The sequence below is a fragment of the Phaenicophaeus curvirostris genome, chromosome 3, assembly GCF_032191515.1.
Source record: "Phaenicophaeus curvirostris isolate KB17595 chromosome 3, BPBGC_Pcur_1.0, whole genome shotgun sequence".
NCBI classification, from domain to species: Eukaryota; Metazoa; Chordata; class Aves; order Cuculiformes; family Cuculidae; genus Phaenicophaeus; species Phaenicophaeus curvirostris.
Window position 1 is genome coordinate 80791185 of NC_091394.1, and position 23193 is coordinate 80814377.

Sequence of the window (23193 nt, forward strand, 5' to 3'; positions counted from 1 at the left end):
CTGACACTCATGATATACACCTTGCAGTTTTGAAAGGAGAAAGGAAAAAATGAAATACTGAAAAGAGAAAAAAGAGTTATTGAGGGCTAGCAATGCTGATTCAGCTTTTAACATCTCCCAGTGTTAATTTATTGAAAAGAAATCTGATAGATAGAAAATATGGTTGCGGTATATGAGAACCTCCTCAGGGAGAAAACGGGAAACAAAGGATGCTTTAATCTGCTAGAGAAAAGCATAAAGAATAGATGAAAACAGAATTCAGACAAATTCAAATGTTAAACAAGATGGAATATGTAAAAAGTACAGCTGCTTAATCACTGGAACAAATTATGAAGCAATATGGTAGATTCTTCATTTTTCAATGCTTTTCTGGATGAGCTCCCTTAGCTAGGAGCTACTCAAACTTTCCAGAAATACAGTACTTGCCTATGAGTATTCCCTGGAGCTGGCAGCAGCAGCTCGGTTTCTTCCAGACAGAAAGAAACACCATAATAAATACTCTGTGTTTATACTTCTGCTCCGTTACAGAAAGAACACAGGCATCCCCAAAAGTTTAAGGCCCAGAGCTGTTCACTGACTTGTATACATCCTCTGTTTTTTAACTCTTCTGTTCTGGAAATGCTACGCAGCATCTTAAATGCTATTTTCTAACACTTTCCAGGGTGAATGAATCATAAGGACTACAGTTTCCATAAAGAAAAAAATCTGCTTTAGTTGAACACAAGCAGAAGTTATTAACCCCAGTACAGGTGTAACTGGATGTCATGCAGTGCCCTCGGAACCTACAACAGAAGTGGCAGGAACAGTTAAGCATAACAAAATCTTCAACTGTGTATTGAAAAATGCTCCTATCTAGCTAACCTGTTTAACCTTTTCATGTGTGTTTCAGACTGAGGTAAGCTTCTGCCCAAATCCTGGATCGGTTTGCTAACATTTGAGTACGTCGTATTAGATTTCAACATACCTTCTTACACAATTTTTGCAAGGGCATGTTTCATCCAATAGTCGACAGCTGAAATAGAACTATTCTCCCTCTGTTGAATAAAGATCAGAAAGAGAATTATCTGTGCCTTTTCTTGCCTACTGACTGCTGCAATGATAAAGATGACTTAAAATACTTCCTCACTATCATGAGGTAAACAGGAAAAATTGAAAAAAGAATGAAAAAAATTATTTCTTTCACTTCCTCATTTACCTTCTTTGATTTTGTCTCCTCTAGAACATATATATATATGAGGTTACATTATATCAAAACTAGTTGTGTCCCCCTGCAATAAAACTGGATCTAGGTGTCCCAAACCAAATTTTAGTGAGACAATAAAGTTTGTCAGAAGCTGGCATTGACTTTAGTCAGATTTTCGGAGCTCTCAACACTTACAACAGACCCTTGGCACATAGATGCTCAGATAAGAACTTGAGTTTTGAAGTTTCTGAGCTATAAATAAATGTCTTTTTTCTGAATTGATTTGTTTTAAAATGGGAAAAGGGAGGATTCATGATTAATTTAAGAAGGGTTTTTTTTTCCTGCTAAGTTCTTTTTTCAATTTTAGAATAATACTTCCTGAAATGAGACTAATAGATCTGGCAAACTCACATTTTACTGATAGAAAGAAATTCTTCTAACAAATGCTGAAGTATGAAGGAACAAAGAACAGCTTCATTAATCTCCCTGCCTCAAAAAGAAAAAAAAACACTGAAGGAAAATCCTTTGCTTTCCTAAATGCTTTCCCCAAGAAAACTTCATCACTTTATCTTTCCATGCTAATGCACTCTCCTGTTTTCCTAAATGCAAATCATGTACACACACATGCACACACAAGTGTGTCCACGTATACAGCTCTTTTTATAAAGCAGCATGCTAGATACTCAAGTATTTCATAGAATCATAGAATCATAGAATCATAGAATAACCAGGTGTGAAGAGACCCATCAGATCATTGAGTCCAACCATTCCTATCAGACACTAAACCATGTCCCTTAGCACCTCATCCACCTGTCCAGGTGAATCAACCACCTCCCTGGGCAGCCTGTTCCAGTGCCCAGTGACCCTTTCCTTGAATTTTTTTTCCTAATGTTTAGAGGATTTGAATTTGAATGTTAACACTATGGTATGGTCCATCTTCTATTAACTTGAATTTAGTGCATAGAATTCTTTTTTACTTAAGGAACAGAAGAAAGGCTGTGCCTGTAAATCAAGCAAGGTTATTTCATAGCTAAATACTACAGGATGGAAAGGAAGAACTGGGTGGTATGGTTTGGAGCTGAAGGGACTTTATGTCAGTGCCTTCCTAGAAGTGGGCTAGGCCTCCCAGTGAGAAAGGGACAGAGCATCCCTTTACCTCATCTACTGAGCCCATGGAATGTAACGCAACTGAGAGTGCACGCAGAGCTCTGGAAAACGTTACATTACATTACTTAACATCTCCCTCCTTCTCTTCTGCCCATCAACAGTAAATGAATACATCTACTCAGAGGCCAGCCAGCTGACAGCACAAGCACTTTTTGAAGCACCTGGCAGAATGAACGGACCTGCTGCCAAGCCGTCGGCCAAGGCTGCACCCTGCCAAAAGCCACTTCAGCACATTTTTTTTTTTAGTAGTTTCCAGGTTTACAGCTCAGCATCTGGCCAGCCACATGGGAACAACAGTACAACCACATAAGCAGGACCCCAACAACACTGATGCGATACTAAAAGTAGTTACTATTACAAGAAGTGTATATGGCCTCAAGCTCTGCCAGGGGAGATTTAGGCTGGACATTAGGAAAAAATTCTCCACAGAAAGGGACATTGGGCACTGGAACAGGCTGCCCAGGGAGGTGGTTGAGTCACCTTCCCTGGAGGTGTTTAAGGCACAGGCGGACAAGGTGCTAAGGGGCATGGTTTAGTGTTTGATAGGAATGGTTGGACTCGATGATCCGGTGGGTCTCTTCCAACCTGGTGATTCTATGATCCTATGATTCTAAGTGGAATATTTTCGGTTAAACTAAAGTTCATCCACGTAACTGTATTCTTTTAGAAAGTCACTCTTGAGAGCATGTTTTTATAGCATATTTTTTTCAAATACTGTTCTTCCAGACACCTTTATGCCTTATGTTAGGTGTGATCTGTGCTGAACAGCCGCAACCTCCCTCACAATCACCTCTCCCTGCAATCTTCCAGCATCTCACAGACAAGGTCACGTGGGGCCGGGGGCGGGGCTTGAGGGGCGGGGGGCGGGCACGGGCGCGAGCGCGGGTTGGCGGCGCGAGGGGAAGAGGCGCGGCCGGAAGGGGCGGGTCCGTCTCCCAGGTGACAGGCGGCCAAGATGGCGGCGCGGGAGGTGGCGGCGCGGCGGAGCGCGCCCGTCTTTGAATGAGGGGCGGCCGGCGAGGGCGGAGGCTGCGGGAGCGGCCGCCTCGGCCCCTGGCGCCCCGCGCCCCTCGGACGGCCCTCCTCCCCTTCGGGGCAGGTGAGCGGCGGGGGCCTCGCCCCGCTCCCCTGCGCGCTCGGGACGCCCCGGGCGCTGTGGCCGCCGCCGCGCCTGACATCATCCCCCCCCCCCCCGGGCCTCAGTCTGCGCCCGGGGAGGTTCTGATTGGACATTAGGAAAAACTTGTTCACCCAAAAGGGATATGGGGCACTGGAACTGCTGTCCAGGGAGGTGGTGGAGTCACCATCCCTGGAGGGATTTAAAAGATGGGGCGATGAAATGCTAGAGGTCTGATTTAGTAGTGGACAGGTATAGTTGGATCTTAATGATTTCAAAAGTCTTTTCGTATCTGGTGATTCTGTGATTTTCGTTCAAATGCTGCGTTCCCCAGCCCCTGCTGGGGTGGAGGCAGGGGAGGTGGGGGGAATCTCCTGGGCTGGAAAAACGCTGAGGGGACTGGGAGGCTTGGTACCCTGTGGAGGAGGACAGGTGGGGTGTGAAGCTTGTTTTCCGGTGTTTCTAGGTCTCTGTAGGACCTTGCTGTTTTGGGTTATATAGTCTGAAATATTTTCTTGTTCATACTGACTGACAAATCGTGTAACGGTTAACATGAAAGTTGATTTGTATATCCTTAGAGATTTGAGAATGGCTTAACAGGTCACAGAAAACTTAAGTGCTACCATCTTGCTTCCATGTTGTCTCTAACAACACTGGAGCCTGAGTTGTGCTTGTAGAATGGTGGGACAGTATTTCATGGTCATGAATTCACAATGTAAGTGCCTCAGTTGCACATGTAATGAAAAACAGTATAGCTTGCTGCTTTATCGTGCTTTGAATAGTCTAGAAATACAAATGTGCCCTGTAGAGATATCTTTAAGCTGTCTTGCACAGCATGTCTTGTTGTCTGTCTTGATTGTAAACAGCTGGTGCTTGTGGAGACAGCAGATATTGCAAGATGATTTTGTGGTCGTAACAGTGAGAGTGTTAATTTACCACCTCTGGATATCTGTGTAGATACAGGTAACTTTAAGTCCAGGGTGGCTAGTAGGGACTGGGACAGAACTGGGGTCTCTTAAATTCCAGTTCTGTGTCTGACAACTTCTTCGGTGTGCAAAATCAGGTGCGTGAATTAGTGCATTACCTCAAGTGCTTCGTGCAAATGTGAACGACGTTGTACTGTAGTATCATGGGATTGCATGACTTAAGTCTTTGTTCTCCATGCTGGTTTTTGGAAGGCAATAGCATTTGTAGATACGGTATTGTCAAAGAATGACTGATTAGTCTGTGGATATAACTTCCTATTTTAATTAACTTTGCCTTGAGAAATAGAACTTACTCTAATTCTGAACAGAAAACTTCACAAGTTCACATTAACAAGATTGCAGCTGTGTTCAGTTTCATGGGGAGGAAGGAGTGAGATGAGGTGATATTACTATAGAAGTTTTATGGTTCTAGGAGTAGCGTGTTTTAAAAAAAGCTGAAACTCTACGTATTGTATAACAGTGTGTTGGGTGAACTTAGGAATCCCCAGCATGCCCCTGTTTTTACTGTCTTTAGTTAGAGATGAACATTCCTTCTTGAATCTTCTGCAGCTCCCAGTAGTTGTGAAATATCCTCCTAGGTTTGAACACCTTGGATGATTCAACTCCTGTACATCACAGGCCCAGTAGTCTTCTCTCCTAGCTACCCTACAACTGCCTAGATAGGTTGCTTACACTGGAGCATTAGTGCTGAAACTCCAGTACCTCTTATGAACGTTTCTGACCACCTACCTATAGTCAGATAAAGGAGATGTCTCCAAATCTTCCCTTGGATTCCACTCCTCTCTCTAATGCCATAGTAGCATGGCTTCAAGGTTCAGTCTTGCTGCCATTTAATCTATCCATGTATGTTTCTATATAGAGTGGTTAAAAAAACCCTAACCAAATGAAAAACGAACACATAAATCAGTTGGGAAGAGAGGAGTGGAACCTCCTTGTTATAGAGTCATTTTTCTCTTCAGAATGCAGGAGATGCTGCTCGTGTCTTTCAGTACCTGACTGAATGCTGTTCTGAACCATTATTTTGACTTTTAAAATGCAGAATGTCTTTGCACATCTTGTAACGTGTGCAATTTGGAGGAAGGGTTGTGTGCTTGAAAATAGACAGTTCTTTTACTCTGTCTTCTAGACTTCATAAGGCTCCATTTCCCTATAAACTTTCTTGGGTATTTTAAAATTGTTGTGGCCATTCTACTGTAAAATTCCACCCAAAATGAACTTGTAAGTAATCCTATCCTTGCCACTGAAACTTTGGACTAAACATATGGTACTTGGTAGGTTTTTGTCAGCTTTTCTAGTGAAAGCATAGTGGTTCAGTGGTGCTTTTGTGGAGTTTTACTGCTGACACGTGTAAGCACTTAAGGACACGTTAGTCTTTTGTACTAGGAAGTGGACTTCTCATTTCACTTTAGGAGGGTGAGGCTTTCTTTGTGGCTACTTATGTAAATATGTAGTTGGCAGGAAGCCTTTCAGTTTCAGACAAGTTATTTTTAGTCTTTATTTAGATGCCATCCTTTGGCTGTTTAGCTAGCTGTGTTTAATATAAGTTAAAGTCACTGTCTCCAAGATGTCTTCATGTACTCATTCCAGAGTCACAGATGAGCTGATGTGAAAGAAAATGTATCAATTCACAAAACACTGATAATTCAACACAGAAATTCCATTCAGATGATGGTGATATCTAAAGAAAACTACATGATACAAATCACTCATCTTTGTAACAGACCAGAGGAGCACAGGATAAGTGTTTTATGAGTATTTTGATGTTTTTCAATGTCAGTAGGAGGTGACTTCGCTAGGAAAAAACAAGTCTGTAAAGCAGTTTTAATGTCACAAGGCAACTTTACTTTAGGATTGTCTTTGTCTCATGAAATATTGCATAAGTGGTGTCTGTGAGTGCGGTTAAGTGTGAAAGAGGAAGTGCTTCTCCAGATGACAACATGCTACAATGGAGGCTAGTGAGAGTCCTGCTTGTTGCACCATTGTTTGACTGACTCAGCTGGACTATGTGTGCTGCACAGATGATTTGCTGGCTAGCATCAGTGAAGTCAGAGATGCCAGGAGTTTTAACCAGGCCACTGCTGCAAGCTGAAAGCAGTGTAAAAATATGTCAGTTAAACTTCTGAAATTTCCCTCTCTTCTCTGTATTTCCTTTATGGATCCATAAAACGTTTTTGGGAGTAAGTTGCCTCATTCTTCTGTCTTGGCTCCAAGGTGTTTGCTGCTGCCATAATTTAATGCCTTCTGTGTGTTCATCTTCATGTGAGCAATTGCTGTGACTTTTTACCAGTGGAAGGCAGTATGAGCTATGCAAGTCAAACTCAAACAAAACTTGGTGTCTGTTACAAAACAGTTGCAGGGACTGCTAGAATTAATTAGGGTTCACGTACTGCTTTATTTGCTTATTTATGTGTTGTAATGGAACTTCAAGGCTCAGTTGACAGTAAGTCTGATAAATGTAATGCATTAGAAGCTATACTGTGGTGAGATCACACCTGGAATACTGCATCCAGCTCTGGATCCCTAGCACAGGAAAGACATGGACCTGTTGCAGTGGGTCCAGAGGAGGGCCACGAAAATGATCAAAGGCCTGGAATTCATCCCCTGCGAAGAGAGGCTGAGAGAGTTGGGGTTGTTCAGCTTGGAGAAGGCTCTGATGAGAACTTACAGGCCTTTCAATACTTAAACAGGGCTTATAAGAAAGATGGGGAGAAACTTTTTAGCAGGGCCTGTACCAATAGGATGAGGGTAGCGGTTTTAATCTAAAAGAGGAGAAGTTTAGACTAGAAGGAAGAAGTTAGGAAGAAGTTTTTTACACTGAGGGTGGTGAAACATGCAACAGGTTGCTTGGAGGTGGTAGATGCCCCATCTCTGGGAATATTCAGGGTCAGGTTGGATGGGGCTCAAAAACCTGGTAGTTGAAGATGTTCCTGCTCACTGCAGAGGGGTTGGATTTGATGACCTGTAAAGCTTATTTCCAACCCAAGCCATTTTATGATTCTGTGTCAGTATGGGAGAAAGAAGGTTCTATTCCATTTAAAAGTGGAAAGGTGTGGCGTGATAAGCATAAGGGTTGAAGGACAACTCTATCATGTTTTCTGAATTCTGGTCCAGTGTTTCACCTTTGCCTCCATCGGTTAACAAATGTTCTAGGATTCTTGCTGGAGCATTGACATTTTGTGTTACGTCTTCGTGCTGTCCTTTGTTGTAGTCAGCTTCTGATATAATTGTAATTCCTTCTGGGCCTGATTAGCAGGAAAAAGCTTAAGAAAAGGAAAAGAAGAAAGTTGTGGCCCTGCCATCTAGCATTACACTGTTCAGTATTTGTTCCGTTTGTGAGATAAGGAAGATATATGCCTGCGCTTCCTTCCGGTGTATGAGAAAGACAGAAGACAAGAACAGAATGTTTCAATTAAAAAGTTTAGTATAATGGTATCAGGTGAATTGAGTTTGCAGTGAACTCAAGAAATATTATGGTTCCATTAATATACATTTATATTCATACAACTGCTTCAGAATATAATTTTTCTTTTGAGAAAAAAGAAAGAAACCAACCTAATGAAAACAACCCTTAAGGGCACACAAAAACAGCAGCAAAAGGCACCAAATAAAACTTAAAACCTTTAGCTTTCCTTTAACTTTTCTTTTTGGGTAGTGTAGTCCTTAGCACTTGAAGCATTTGCATTGTTGCTGTTTCAGGCACTCACGTGAACGTTTGACTTGTCCTAATCTTGAGCCAATAATTGGTTCAGTATTCTATTTTAAACAGCTTTTAGCATATTGCCAAAATTAATGTGTATATATACTGCTTCATTTCTTAATTAGCACAGATAGACTGATTAAAGTACTTTTCAAAGATGGAGGATTGCTAATGCTACTTTGGCTAGCTGATAGTATATTGTTGCTAAAGCTCTGGTTGTGCATCTGACAATGCACAAAGCTTAACTTACTTGGGAAGACTACAATCAAAGTTCAGAGAAGAGGCAGTACTTACTGCCTTGAAGGAACCTAGTGCTGCCATAGTTGAAGTGAAGCTAAGCTCTAACACAAATATGATATGGGATTCTGTGTGTGACTTAGAACTCTGCAATTTTTAAATGACATACACAAAGTGGAGAGGCACAAGTTATCTGATTGTCATGGGAATGACAGTAACTATTGAACTCTGCCAAGCAGGCACACTGATAATATTGGAAGTGTAGTCACCCATGTACAGGAATGACCTAGGAAAAATGGATCAGCTTCTGGTTACTAATCTTGTCAGCAGGGTACTTCGCAAGCTTGTCAGCCAGACCATGTAGATTATGTTTTTTTCAGTTGCTTAACTTCTATTTGTGAAATCAATACAGTATACAGTTTGATATATTAAAGAATGGAGATAAATTTAAAATCTGGGGTTATATGTACATGTATCTGTGCACATGTATGTGACACACTTGAATGTTTTTTTGGTTTTAGTTTTGCATTTAGCTTATAAACTTCCCAGTCTTTTGAACTTGGGCACAAATAGTATAGAGTCTGCAGAAGTTTTTGAGTAATGGCTGCTTCCTAACCTTTTCAATCAGTAGTTTGCTTTTTAATTTACTGTCTGTCTTGGCTGTCCAGTGTGGTGGTTGTATAGTGGGGGAAATGGCTTTACTCTTTCTAATGTTGGGTACTTTTCTGCTCCTTCCTTCCCGCCTTCCACGCCAATAGAAGAGTGCATTCTGATAGAGAAGAGTGGAGTGAGCTTCTAAACAAGCTTCCTTTCAGAAAAGACGTACTTTTATTCTCATTTCAGCAGTTCACCTGCTCTTCATACCTCAAATCCCAGGTAGATGGCTTCTAGCTGCCTCTTTTAAAAGTAACAATTTCTTTCACCAATTCACTGTTGGTTTGTAATAATTTCTACCTTTAGAATAGAGAACTGTCTATCTAGTTGGTATCCATTCTTTTTTCACTAACTTCCACGGTTTCTGAATTTTTCCAATTCTTGACTGATACATTCTTCTGTCACCTAGTTATTGTCAAAATTGCTTATTTTGGAAGGTGAGGAACTGCTTGAGCACAATAGAAAATGATAGTCCTGTCTTTAAAGCTAAAAGCTAAATGTGTTGGATGGTGTTTGCTATTCTTGCTTCTTTGTGGGAAGTTTGACTGTTCCCTGTTACTGTTAGATGAAAAGCTGTTTTAATACCCTCTCTTGTATAAGGTTCTCTACATTTCTAAGTCTCCCATGAAATGAATTTAAGACACCACTAGTGTTAAAGGAGGAGTTAATGTGTCTTGCGAGACCTTTCTCCTGAGCTCCACCTTGGTATTGTGGTCTCTAATTTGGTGGTTACTTATTGACTTAAGCCTTCCATATTACAGTAAAACAGCATATTTGTTTAATAGCTCCCCGTATGTTTTTTCAGTAGCAGATATTTCTTATCTGGACTATGTGTGAAGCAGTATTTCCAGTACTGTGTTACTACAGTGTTTAATACTAGTTACTTTATCTAGCAAATGAGCACCAATTAAAAAAATAAGTCTAAGCTCCATAAAGCTTACAAATCCCATGATGTACTTTTTAATAAAATCCTCAGGGCAGTATTGGAGCAGCCTACCTAATGATCCACCTTCCTGACTCTTCCTAACTTAAAGCCTGGAATATAAAAAGTGATTTAAATGCCATAGCGTATTTGAAATCAAGCTGTCCTTCCATGGAATACTCATGGCCTGAGGAAAATGTCACAGGGCTGCCTTCTCTTCTCACCAGGAGGTATGTTAAACTTGCAACATAAAATCTTGTTACAAGTGTAGATGTATCTAATGAAAAGCTATTTATGAAGCCTAACCTCTTCTTTACTTTTACCTGTAGAAGACTGAAAAGGACTCCTTGAATTACAGCAGATTATTCTGAGCCAATCTGTACTTATTTGAGGGGATCTGTTGGAATAATGTGCTATACTGAGTATAAATTCTCCAGATTATCAAACTAAAGCTGAAAATAGCTTCCAACATAAGTGGCTTCAGCCAGAGATTGATAGGATCATTGATAGATCTAGTGGTTAACTCATAATAGTGTACACAGGTTGAACAGTGTCTTTCTTTGCTCATAATTTTTTAGTGACATTGGTTCTAAAATAAGTGTTTGTTCTCATTGTACATTTCCATTAAAATGGAAACTAAATTCCAATGGCCAATTTGGGGTTTTGATTTAACTAAATTTGTAATTTGCATATGCAAGACTTACTCAAGCAAGTGTGAGCTTTTTATTGATGATTACTCTGTTCTCCTTACGTTGTGATGATTGGTGCCATTTTTAGTGTCTAAAACATGGCAATTGATTGCCTGCACTTGTCCTTTAAAAGTATCTTTAACTGTGACTTTACCTGTGCTTATCTGCTGTTTCTTTAGAGGATATATGCATTAGGTATTTGTGTTATTTATATCAGTGAAATGTCTTGATAATAGGAAGGTAGCGTCTTTGCTGCAGGTACCTCATCTCTTTTCTTGCATTAATAGTTTCACAGAATGCTCCTTGCTTATCAGCAACTAAGGAAATTGACTTCAAGAATTATGTAAAGATGTATAATCCTCTACATCTTAACTTTTTTTCTCTTGCAGGAAGGTTTTTTCACCATGGCCATAACACAGTTTCGACTTTTTAAAATCTGTACTTGCCTGGCAGCAGTGTTATCTTTCATTAAAAAGTTAATATGCAGGTAAACATGCCTTATTTGATTTGATTACCTTTTTAATTACAGATTCTTGCACTTCTTTCCTTCTCCCAGCACCCACCCACCACTTTTCCCAGTTCTGATTTTACTAACTGCAAAACAATCAAGATGGATAAAAACAAAGTCAAATTCATTCCTTAATCTGCATATTCCTTCAGAGTTCAAAATGTCTGTGTAGTGCAGTTGTGAGTATACTTTGAGTTATGATAGCTCTAAAAGTGTTTTCTAAGCAGCTATTACAGGGTTTTAAAATTGCCATTTAAAATTATGCTGTGACAAACTTCCAGGAAAATTGTTCTCCACATTTTCTGGAAGTACTTGGCAAGCAATATGTTGTTTTTTAAGAGGTTCACTTAATGGCAGCATCCACATAGTCATCAGTCAGTAAGCTTTTATAATAAATGTAAATGATTCTTATCCTGCTTTGTCAAGAAACAGTTGCCTGAAACTTCAGATTCTTCTGCCTATTGAATATTCCTTCAAAAGTTTGGATAACAGTGACTGAAGTTCAAGGGAACTGCTGTTTTTTTACTGAACAAGACTTATTTTGCTTACTATTGCAAGCCATGCTTAGTGTTTGAGTTGTAGACCCATGAATGCAGCGATGGAGTACCTACAATCATTCAAAAAACCTCGAGTTATGGTTGTTTAATATTAGAGTTCAATAGTACAGGAGCAGAGGGGGTAGATCTGTTGAACCTTTAAAAAGATATATTTTAATGCTGCATACAACTATGTAGATGTTGTCCTTGATTCTGTGATTTGAATTCCAAATTAAATTAGGAGTACTGCTGTTTAAGTTCTAAAAGAAGTCAGAACATTGAATTGATGATAGCTTCTATATTGTCCGGAGCCTTCATGTCTCTAAATGCTAAGATAGCTTTTATAAGCAGATAATTGCTTAGTAGGTGTAATCATAGTATTTTCTTCCAGTCTTCAACTTTAGAATGAACCAAATCCTTGAAATGAACAATTGAGGAACTGTTTGGTAGTAAAAAGTAGGAGAACTTATGTGAATAACAATTAGTTGAAAGAATGAAAATTTAAAATCTTTCATATAAACAAGTCAGTGGATCAAATTGGTTCAGTCCCTTAACTACAGATGTTTCTCCTGTTTGATGTCAGCTGCAAATTATAGGTTGGTAAATTTTATTTTCCTGTTATGCACCCTGGCATATGAGTATTCCTGATAATCAGCAAATGTGATTTAATTAAGTGTGCATTTTAATTCAATGGGTATGATCTAGTACTTATTTAGATTATATAGTTTTCAATAGCTTTTCATTTAAACAAGTGCCTGTAGAGGTCATACATCTTCCTAGTTGGTGTAAAGCCTACATATAGTGCTAGTCATCTCTTTAAGTAGTTAAAACTGTTTTTCATAAGCAAAAGCCTGCCTGACTCCACTGTTTTCAGGAACAAATATATAAAGAGATGAAACTTCATTTTGTTCAAAAACTCTGGTTGTCTTCTCCAGCTGAGAAATGTGGATGCTGCTAATAAGTAAGGAGAAACAAACTCATTGAGGCATTTGGCATTTGGAGCAGCAATCCATATCTGAGGATGGTTGTGAAGCAGCTGTTTCTATAAGTATCTTGTTCCCTTTGTAGAAAAAGTGGAGGTATGTTGCCTTCCTCAGTGCTGCAGAGTGTGGCATATTCTTTCCTATGTTGTATGACAGAAGCTGTTTCCTCCCACCTTCACCTTTATCAGTGTAATCATTTTGGCTAGATGAATGCTTGCTATAACCCACTTGCTGGAGTCTTCTTCATATAAATAGGAAAATAGATGTAATTATAAGTGATGTTTTAGAATAGTGTTAAATATAGGTATGTTGTACAGGCCTCAAGGAAGTTGTTTCAAAGCTTTGGTTTCCTTTAGGGACATCAGCCAGATGTTAAGCCTCTAGTCAGGCAGAACCAGAAGTCTCAAACGTGTTTGAGGGTACAGTGTTTTCACCTTCCTTTCCCCCTAAACTGTGTTGCTTTTCAGCTTCAAGGGCCAGCTTCTAAAGTGTCTAGAGTTAATTATATAAGACTTTAAAGTTTATTGATAGTGCCTGATCTTAAGAAAAAAATCTATTTGGCTTAAGGTAGGAAAAATATATCTAAACACTCACCAGCATGCAGCAGAGGTGGTACTGCAAGCAATTCAGCTATTCTGAGTTGATGGTGGAATGTTCTCTAATAGTAAAACTAATAGGTGCTAGCTCCAAATAGCATTTTTCCAGTTGTATTCTAATCAGTAGTAATAAATGAAACTTAACTGTTCCAAGCTGCATGAGGCCAATTACATGACTCTTGCTATGGGAGCTTATGCTCCTTGGGGAAAATGTGAGTGAGCCTGAATTTCTTTCTCTTATGTTGTAAGGTTTTAAAATATAGCGAATGTGAGCTAAGAGTATTTAAAGTATTATTGTGATCTTTGAACACTGTCATTAAGTAAATATCTAGGTGGTTTATGTGCACGCTGGAGGGAAGGAATGCCATTCCGAGGGACTCTGACAGACTTGAGAGGTGGGCTTGTGCCAACGTTATGAAGTTCAGCAAGGCCAAGTGCAAGGTTTTACACCTGGATCAGGGCAATCCCAAGCACAAATACAGGCCGAGCAGAGAATAGATTGAGAGTAGCCTTGAAGAGAAGTACATGGGGGTGCTGGTGGATGAGAAGCTCAACATGAGCTTTCAGTGTGTGATTGCAGCCCAGAAAGCCAACTATATCTGGGTCTGTCTCAAAAAAGTGCGACTAGGCTGAGGGAAGTAATTCTGCTCCTCTACTCTGCTCAGACTTTGAAGGAAAAAGTGCTTTAGCAGCTCAGAAGTGGTTTGTTAGATGTGACTAAGCAGAAAGATTTCTCAGTTTATGGTAGAAATGGTTATCTGAACAAATGTAGATCAGTGTTTGCTTTTGTAAGCACTGACAGTCTAAAAGTTGTGACTGTGCAAATAGCTGACTATGCAAATAACTGAGTTGGTTTGTCCATTTCATGTTTATTAGATTTGCTTCTCCTTTATTTTTATTACAGTTTTAAAAGTAAATTGTACTTGAAATTCTTGTGAAGACTGCTTTAAGCACATAATGAAATTTCTTTGTTCAGCAGACTTTTACTGGCAGTAGCTAATGCTAAGGTAGCACTTAATGTTTTATCCATGACTGTTTTTAGTAGTGCTGTTCTCAGACTTCCTTTTTGTTTTTTTTAAACTTAGTGCTCATGTTTTCAGAGCTTGGAGGAATCCTACATTTTTCTTTCAGGTCTGGAAGAGGGCGAAAGTTAAGTGGAGACCAGATAACTTTGCCAACCTCAGTGGATTATTCATCTGTTCCTAAACAGGTAATTGCTTAAGTGGTAGGTGACTTAATAGATAACCCCTTAACAGAGTGATTACACCAGTCCTGTACCAGGATTGGTATGTATCTTAGAAAGATACTATATTATTATATATGCTATATAATGCATATATAACTTAGCAAGATGCAAGGTGACAGGTTTTTACTTGTACATAATGTTAACTTGTAATATGTACTTCTGTTCAGGCAGAAGTAGAAGACTGGTCTTCTTGGGATGAAGATGCACCTACCAGTGTGAAGATTGAAGGTGGGAATGGTAATGTGGCTGCTCAGCAAAATCCTTTGGAACAAATGGAACCTGACTATTTCAAAGACATGACGCCAACTATAAGAAAAACTCAAAAAGTAGGTATTGTACCTTCACCTATACTTACAGCTTTAAAATAGGCTACAAGTAGATTGGCAAGTTGTAGAAGCTGCTTCTGCTAGAATTAAGCTGTCCTATTGAAATGAGAATAGGTGTTGATGACTAGTCTAACATGCCCAACTAAAAGTACTGGCTCTTTGAGGTTTTACCAAATGTGATGCTAGTTCATGTTTACATCTTTGGCCTTAAGATTATTGGAAACTTACAAAGAATTTCATAGTCTGAAGGCTCTGGGAAGTATAATGTGTGAACTCTCAAGTTGCTATAATTCTGAAAGTGTAACCACTGCATTGGGATACTTATGCTCGTACCCTTCCATTATTTGAATGAAGACATTTCATGTCCTACTTGACTGAATCCTGAGGTTGTAGCACTGCTATTTCAGAAAACAATCATTCCTTGTTTCACCAAGTTATATTGGGGAGGCTGGAATTGGGGAACTGGTATTTCCAAGTAACTTACTCTTCAAATCTCCATTTTTATTATGGAGATAACATGGATGGGCATATCCGCGAAAGCATCAACACTGGAAATAAATTCCAGTTATATTTGTGGTAATTGCAAGTCTTATTTCTGCATGGAAATCTTCCACCTGGGTCCTTGGAGGGCTTTGAGTCAACTAGAAACCCTTTTCACAGTGACAGCAGTAAAACACTAGAGCAGGTTATCAGTGCAGCTGTGCAGGCTCCATCTGTGGAATTTTTGAGGACTCAGGCAGATAAGTCCTGAGTACCTTCATCAGCCTTAGAGCTGACAGTGCTTTGAGGAGGAGATTGGATTACAGACCTCCTGAGGCCCCTTCCAACCTGAATCTTCCTAGGGTCTTATGAACTGGACATGATGCTGGGGTCAGTTTTCTGTATATTCAGGATCTGCATTATGCTGTGGACTAAATTCTTTTAAGGATTTTGATCTTCCAAAATCTGAGGGTGGCAGAGGAGGACTGGGGGAGAGCTAGAGCTAGAGCCCTTGTATCTAATGACATTTTTTGCCTAATAGTTTGAGCTTCAGGTGCAGAGCAAAATTTGCGAAGGGTCCATGCTGTTTGAGTATTATGTACTAAAATACTATGTAGTTTAAATGTATCTCTAGAGACCACTGCAGGCACTGTAAGGAACATTTCTGCTAACTTAGCTTTGCATGAATTTTCTTTTGTATTTCCATCAAATCTGAGCTCAGTGTGAACCCCCGTGTCTGAGGTGGCATCTACTTGTGTTGCTACTCCTATCTACAGCGTTTGGAGATGGAATTTCAGTCAGACTCTGTCATTGACATAGGTAGTCCTGTTTCCTTTCTTATGTTGATACTAGGGTTTGTAGAATCAGTGGAACTGTCAATTCAGCTCTTTTGGAAGTAGCAGAGGTGTAAAGTTAGGCTAAACAAAGTGAGTTCATATCTTGAGTTCAAGACAAGAAAGGGATCTTAACAGCCATGTTAAATTTGGTAACAGGGCTTTTAAGAGAACCATTAGTGCTTGACTTTCAGCCAAAACCATACAGAGCTTTCTCAGTTGATGTGATAGTGTATTGCATTTCAGCTATTGAAACTTAAATTGTGTGCTCAGATATGGTATTGAAGTAGCTAGGAGAGCTCATGCTCTGAAGCAGTGAAGTTGTGCAGACAGCACTGTCCTCAAGTACAGTATCTTACAGTGACCTACCATGGAGGCGGGATTTCTCCAAGGACTGTGTCATGTGAGCTTATGTGAGTTCTGGGAGATGTGGCTAGTTGACCTGTAATTCTTTGTGCCCTTCCTCTGTTTTGATGCACTCATATGTTTCCATGTGACTTAAAAAAGCTAATGGGGGTGGAGGGAGTTCTTGTCTTTTGCAGTTTAGTTTCTCTCACTTATCAGTTCATTTGACTGTACGGCTTCCAGAACCTGAGCAGGTTTGAGAAGCAGTGCAGTGTTCTGTAGCTGTATCTCCACAGGCACACTTATATGATCACCAAGGAATCTGTGCCATGCTTTAACTTACCACTTTTTTTTTTTGAATATTTTCAGATAGTTATTAAAAAACGAGAGCCTTTAAATTTTGGGGTTCCGGAGGGAAACACGGGATTCTCTAGCAGATTAGCAGCTACACAAGATATTCCTTTTATTCACCAATCTGTAAGTATGCTCTTGATCTCGTATTTACAACAGTTATTTAACTGTTCTGTACAAAAAGGGTTGTCTGCCTAATGTGTGCATTGTGAGGAGGAAAAGGAGTAGGTGTGAAGTAATGTAAATTGCTTTAAAATCAAGTATTCGGTTCAAAGAAAAAGAAGTAGTACATCTAACATACTCTACTGAGAAACTTAACAGATCAGTGATAAAAAGGTAAGAAGCTTTCAAGCACTTGTATACTTGCTAGTCTTCTAAAGCAACAGACTATGGTGTTTTTTGTTGTGTTTGTTTTGTTTTGTTGGGGTTTTTTTGTTTCTGTACAGTGAGTTCCTAAGAAAAGGATAGGCTTTTGTTGTTGGGGTTTTTTTTTGGTTTTGTTTTGTGTTTTTCTTGAAAGCCTCTGGGTTACCGTTGCTTTATTATCTTGGAATAATTTTTAACTTACACTTTTTCCCTTCCTTTCTGTAGGGATTGTATTCTAACAGTATCCTAACTTTTGCTCTTAGCCTTGGAAAAAAAAATAGTCTAGTTACCTAATAGCCTGGCTGTTTAGGGGGAGATGCTCTTATTCTCTCTTCTTCTTTGCCTTCTTTAAAAGTGCATCTGCTTTCATTACCATAGTGCACAGAAGGGCCTAGGCAGAGAGCAGTACAGGATGGGCATACCACTTTCTTTAGACTATCTGTAACGAAAATACTTCAGGAAAGGGCTTCTAGTGAGTAAGAGCAGCACACAAATGCTTTTTGGACACGCCAACATGTTGATTTGTCAGTGCAACTTTCAGAAGTCTTTCAAGCTATCTACTCCATCTGCTCACCTTCTCCTTCCTAAAAATGCACTCCAGTACTCCCTTCCTTCCTTTATTACTGACCAATATAATCCAAAAAACCCTCCAGTAGTTAACTGGAAAGGTCCGTATTAGAGCAGCAGGAAGTGTATAGGCAACAAGCTGAGAAGTACTGTCATATATCATATATTTCTGGAAGTCTGAAGCACTGAGGATAAAAATGTTTTATCTACTTTTCCATGTGCTAAGAGCTTCTCTTGTTTTGTTTCAGCCTGAACTCGGAGACTTGGACACTTGGCAAGAAAATACTAATGCCTGGGAAGAAGAGGAAGACGCTGCCTGGCAGGCAGAAGAAGTTCTTAGGTAATTGAAAATAATGTAAAACCATGTAAACTTTTACATGTAGAAGAATCAAATACAGGTTTGTTTGTTGTAACACCTTCCTGATAAGAATTGTTAAACAGTTCTTAGCACTTAAAACAAATTATTTTTATGTATCTAATCTCTCTGTAACTTGTACTTGGCAGAATACATATTGGATCTGATCAGTTTAGTAGATGAGGCAGTGGGGGAAATCTGAGAAACACTGGAACATTGGAACAATACATTAACTCCCTTCCAAAAAAACAACTCTTCTCCCCCACTGAAACCCAACCCAACATGTACGAATAACATGTTTCAACTTGATTAAGTTAATACCACTGAATGTCCTTATAAGAAGGATCATAATCACATATTCTTAAGTAAAAATAGTTCAAGATAAAAAGTAAAGTTATGAATGCTCTTGGAATCCCTGCAGGAGCTGTGCTTTTCTAGGTGATTTATCTAAGCTAGTTTATAAGGCTTGAATGTAGAATCAGTGTCTTACACGAAGTTAATGTAGATACTTTGTCTGTTTCATTTGTGTTCTGTTTTTTTTTCCTCTTAAGAACACAGGAAGGAGTATGAAGGGTAAAGAGATGCAGACTGAGTTTAAGCTAATCACAGTGATTTGAATTGACAGTGGCTTACATCAGCCTGTTTCATTTCAAGGTTTTATCAAACCTTAATTGCTTGCTACATCATCAGGCAACCTGCCTCACACTTTAGAAAGCTTTAGAAAGCTCCAGCTTGTCTGACAATTGTCAATTTCGTACTCTCGAATACTTAATAAGGGAGACATGGGGCTAGCACAGGGCTTTTCCCACAAACTCGCATTTTTCGAAGTGTCAGTTTATTTGCTTGAATCTGTTCTAAATATTTCAGCCTGCTATCTTTACTATTGAAAGATTTCAGCTCCAGTGGTTACTTTCCATAGAATTCCTCCCTGGCCCCACTAAAAAGTTTCAAACTATACTTGTTTTAGAAGGGATATGTATGTGTCCAAATATTGCAAGTAAATAGGATGTGATCAGAACTGTAACTGTATTACATACTGCTTGGCCAGCTATGAATGGCCACCTCAGTACAACTGATCATTCATCTACATGAAGTAAAACCTTTGTTTTATTCATGACACATCAAATTATAATGTTTTTCTGTAATTGAGGAAAGTGCTGGTTGATTTTTATCGAGATTGATGGGAAATACCTTCTGGGTTTACAGTTTCCCTTTGCAGTAGACATCTGTGGTGTAATTACATCTGACTTTTAACATGAAACTGAAGTATAGTACTTGACAGATGGGGCTCCGTTTCCAACAAATTGTAGTAAGGAAGTGATCTGGAGTCTGTTCTTAATGCTAGAAGAGCGTGTCTTGGTCTACAAAATGATCTCAAGATTTCAGACTGCTAAAGTCCCCCTTACCCTTTAGGGTGTTGTTAATGCTGACTGTACTGTAGCAGAGCTTATTTGGAATGAAATGAGTGTGCAGAAGAAAAGAATCTCCCTTAGCCAGCTGTGTCTGGGTGCCTGTTGGTGCTCAGTTATTCAGAAGTGTCTTTAGACTGGAATAACTTTTGTGTAGTAATAGAGTACTGATCAGTCATACAAAAATGGGCTGTGGGCTGTTAAATAGGAGGGAAGACTGTATCCTGTGGCCTTTGCTCTGGTGACTTAATGCATATGTGTAACAGTTGAAATAAGCATGTATTTTAAGCCAGATGCTTCCTGGAATCAAAGCATGCTGAAAGATGGTGCTGAGGAGTGACCTACTAGTGCCTGAGAAGTTCCTATGATCTGGGTTTTTTTTCCTACTTCCCAGCAGGTTCTGGGCTGGGATGCACTGAAATTTTCCAGTCAGTGATGGATCAGCTTGGTGGATGTTAAGCTGGATTTTCAGTTAACTGAAGTTAGTTAGAACTTGGTTTCTTCTGCAGATCGTAGATACCAATTTGCACCTTTAGACTTTCTTATACCAGTGAAATCTTTTTCCTAATGGAAACAGTTAAGCTAAATCCTGGTGCGTTTTTAATTGTCAGCCACAGACCAGGTATTGCAGTTATTCACTATGTATACAGTAAATAAAAACATGCTGACAATGTTCTGATTTTAGTGTTCTGCTAACCAATGAGAGAGGTTTATGGGTTTGGGGTTTTTTTCTTTTACATAAATTTTGTTAGGATTGCCAAGCAGGATTGAAATCAAGAAAAAAATATATTCCTGGTTTAAAAAAAAAACTATATCATTCCGTCCAAACTCTGCTGAGCTCATTGCTTTGGAATCCAGAAAAAGTAAATCAAATAAGGCTTCAGTTTGTCGCAGGCTCTTTGTTGAGAAATGAAACCTTTCTGAGCCTGCAAGGTAGTAACTTAACGTTGAAAACATGCAGGAAACTTGGAATGGAGATCAGTGTTTTGAATAATGACCAAGTAAAAGAGCAGTGGAAAGGTAATAACTTTGTGGTAAGCTACTTGCTTATATTTTTGGTGATTTCAGTTCCTCTGTATGAAGTGATATGAAAGTCTCTTCTCATTTGGGCATAACTGAAGTCCAATAAAATTGCTCAGTCAGTAGAGGGCATGGAAACCACTTCTCTGTGTAGGGGAATTCTGTGTTGCAGTTTATTGGAGGGCGGGGAGGAAGAAACATCTGCTATGACTTTTCTCACTTAAGAAATGCAAATCAATAGTTGCATTGCTTAATGCCTTTTGTGGATTTTTCGAACTCTACTGTCTCTGCCTGCTAGCTGATGTACATATAGCTTCTTCCCTTCTGCATCAGCTCAGATGTGTGGGTAATATAAGAAAATCTGCTTTAAAGCAGCAAATATTACTCAGCATATGTTAGACTGGCAGCACTGGCAACTATCTGGCCTTCTGGTGGAATGTGGAATAGCAGGTCATGATCTCAAAAAAGTCTGAGCTTCCATTAGCCTGGAAAGTAGATCCTAATGTGAATGACTTAATTTAATTCATTCATGACAGACAAGAGAACAGATTAATAGAGTATAGGAAAACTTCTAGCCATTAATAATCCATCAAGGGAAGCCATGAAGGTGTTGAATAAGTGCAATGCTTCTCCTGTCAAATACAAAAATAACATGTAGTCAAATATTTCTAAATAGAGGTTGTCTATAGTAAGAAGCTACCAGAAAAAGTTGGTTGAGGTGATGATAGTTTTTGATACTGTGTTTTACACACTGAAGTGGATGCACATAGGTCATTTAGATACATTGGCAGTTAACTCCCTACTGCCTTGTCAGCTGGAATTCTGTATTCTCTTTTAATAAGCGGTTCTTTATTCGCACTGAATCTGTGTTCAATTTCACCTTTTCAGGTTAATGGAGCTTCCTTTTAATTTTTAAATATTTCTGTGTTGCAAGCAACTTAGCAAATTTTTCATATCTAATAAACTGAAGCAGGAGTGACCTCCTTGTGCCATTCTGTTACTACTTATGCAATACAGGAGGGAGCTGCAGTGTACCAGTTGGGCTATCAATCCATTTGTTGCCTCTGTGCCGCTCAGTGATGTGATGGAATAAAATAAGTGGGTTTTTGTGTTTCATTTTTCTTGCAATCTAGTCAGCGATGTATTTGTTGAAATTGGAAGCCTACTCCTGTAGACAGATTCTTTGAGCCATCAAATAGAAATGTTTGGGGTTTTGTAGCAGTAATAAGAAATAATGTTAAAAGGATACACAACTGATTTTTTTAAAATTATTTTTTTATTTCCTTATAGGCTGTTTTTATTTGTACTGAACGATAGAGTACAACACAGATCCTGAACACATGAAAGGATATATTAAAAGTTATCATCTCTTCTTGTCATGAGGAAAATGTTTGTAGTACTTTATAAAGATGATAATTGATGATGCTTCTGTCAAGTCAGTGTTCTAGTGAAACTGTTTTAGTCTCAGTCTGAAATGATGGGTAATCTTGCTACTCAAAGCATTGCATAGTTTTTTTTTTTCCCTCTAAGTAACTCTAGGCTTTAACTGTTGTACACTCTCACTGATTCACTTACTCTGAGTCTTTGAGAATTGTGTAGCTTTTAGATTATAAAATAATTGAACAAATATTACTGCCTAAGACTAGATTAATCTGAAAAAAGGTCAATAAAAGCTCAATAAAAGAATAACTGTTCTGTGCCTAACTACAGTAGACTGAAGCTATGTTTTTGTTATTTAGAATAACCTATGCTGAAAATCAGATTCCTGTTATTTAGCAATTCATGTTTTCTTTAATTGCAGACAGCAGAAGATAGCAGAAAGGGAAAAAAGAGCAGCAGAACAACAACGAAAGAAAATGGAGAAAGAAGCCCAGAGGCTAATGAAAAAGGAGCAGAACAAAATTGGTGTAAAACTGTCCTAACAGAAAGAAATCAGGCATCAATGGCAGTGCCAGTGAAAAAGAGTATTTCAGCTCTACAACATACATATTGGTATTGATTTAAGTATTTCTAGGACTTCAGCACACTGCTTGGTTCCAATGCATTCTTCAGGTCATCTTGGAAACCAGGATTCTCCCACAATATCTTGAACTACTAGTAAGTAGTTCCTAAAGGACAAAAAAACCCCACAGAAAATCATGCCTTGATGGAATGATGTTTCCTGCAATAGTTTTATTCCAGCACCCTTCTTCGCAGCAAAGATGATTGTGCAAGGATATTGATTGAAAGACACTCTTAATGAACAGCTCAAGCCTAAGGAAAAGAATGTAAATATTCAGTGGTGGGAATTACTGTATTGTCTGTGCTTACCCGAAACATGTAATTAAACAGTTTTAAAGAACCTTTTGCTTCCTGCCTGATACAGAATGTCTGCTTTTGCCTTTTTATAGAAGTATTTCTAAATACATCACAGCTTTCTATGGGAGATCATACTGACCTGTGCAGAAGAGAACGACTTGTTACAGATGACCTGTAACTCTCCATGTACTCCTGGTAGAGTATATGCTATGGTAGACCACAAGTTACAGCTGAACACTCAAGTGGATTTCTTGTCACTTACAGCTTCCTGTGCTACCAATGCACTATTTACATATGACACTGCAATGGCTACCAGCAGTGG

The 23193-nt window shown here is 39.1% G+C and overlaps 1 protein-coding gene across 3 annotated transcripts; it reads left to right on the plus strand.

Moving 5' to 3' along the window:
• Nucleotides 1–3272: 3272 nt before the first annotated feature.
• EBAG9 (estrogen receptor binding site associated antigen 9) lies at nt 3273–22914 on the plus strand. Of its 3 annotated transcripts, XM_069854537.1 has the most exons (8): nt 3273–3449; nt 10018–10193; nt 11042–11139; nt 14407–14485; nt 14689–14847; nt 16875–16982; nt 18038–18129; nt 22375–22914. In XM_069854537.1, exons 3-8 carry the CDS (start codon nt 11057–11059, stop codon nt 22493–22495), a joined length of 642 nt encoding a protein of 213 aa, XP_069710638.1. In that variant the 5' UTR covers nt 3273–3449; nt 10018–10193; nt 11042–11056; the 3' UTR covers nt 22496–22914. The 3 variants fall into 3 exon arrangements, with proteins under 3 accessions (XP_069710638.1, XP_069710639.1, XP_069710640.1); XM_069854538.1 differs by lacking the exon at nt 10018–10193; XM_069854539.1 differs by lacking the exons at nt 3273–3449; nt 10018–10193 and having other exon boundaries at nt 14361–14485.
• The last annotated feature ends 279 nt before the right edge of the window (nt 22915–23193 follow it).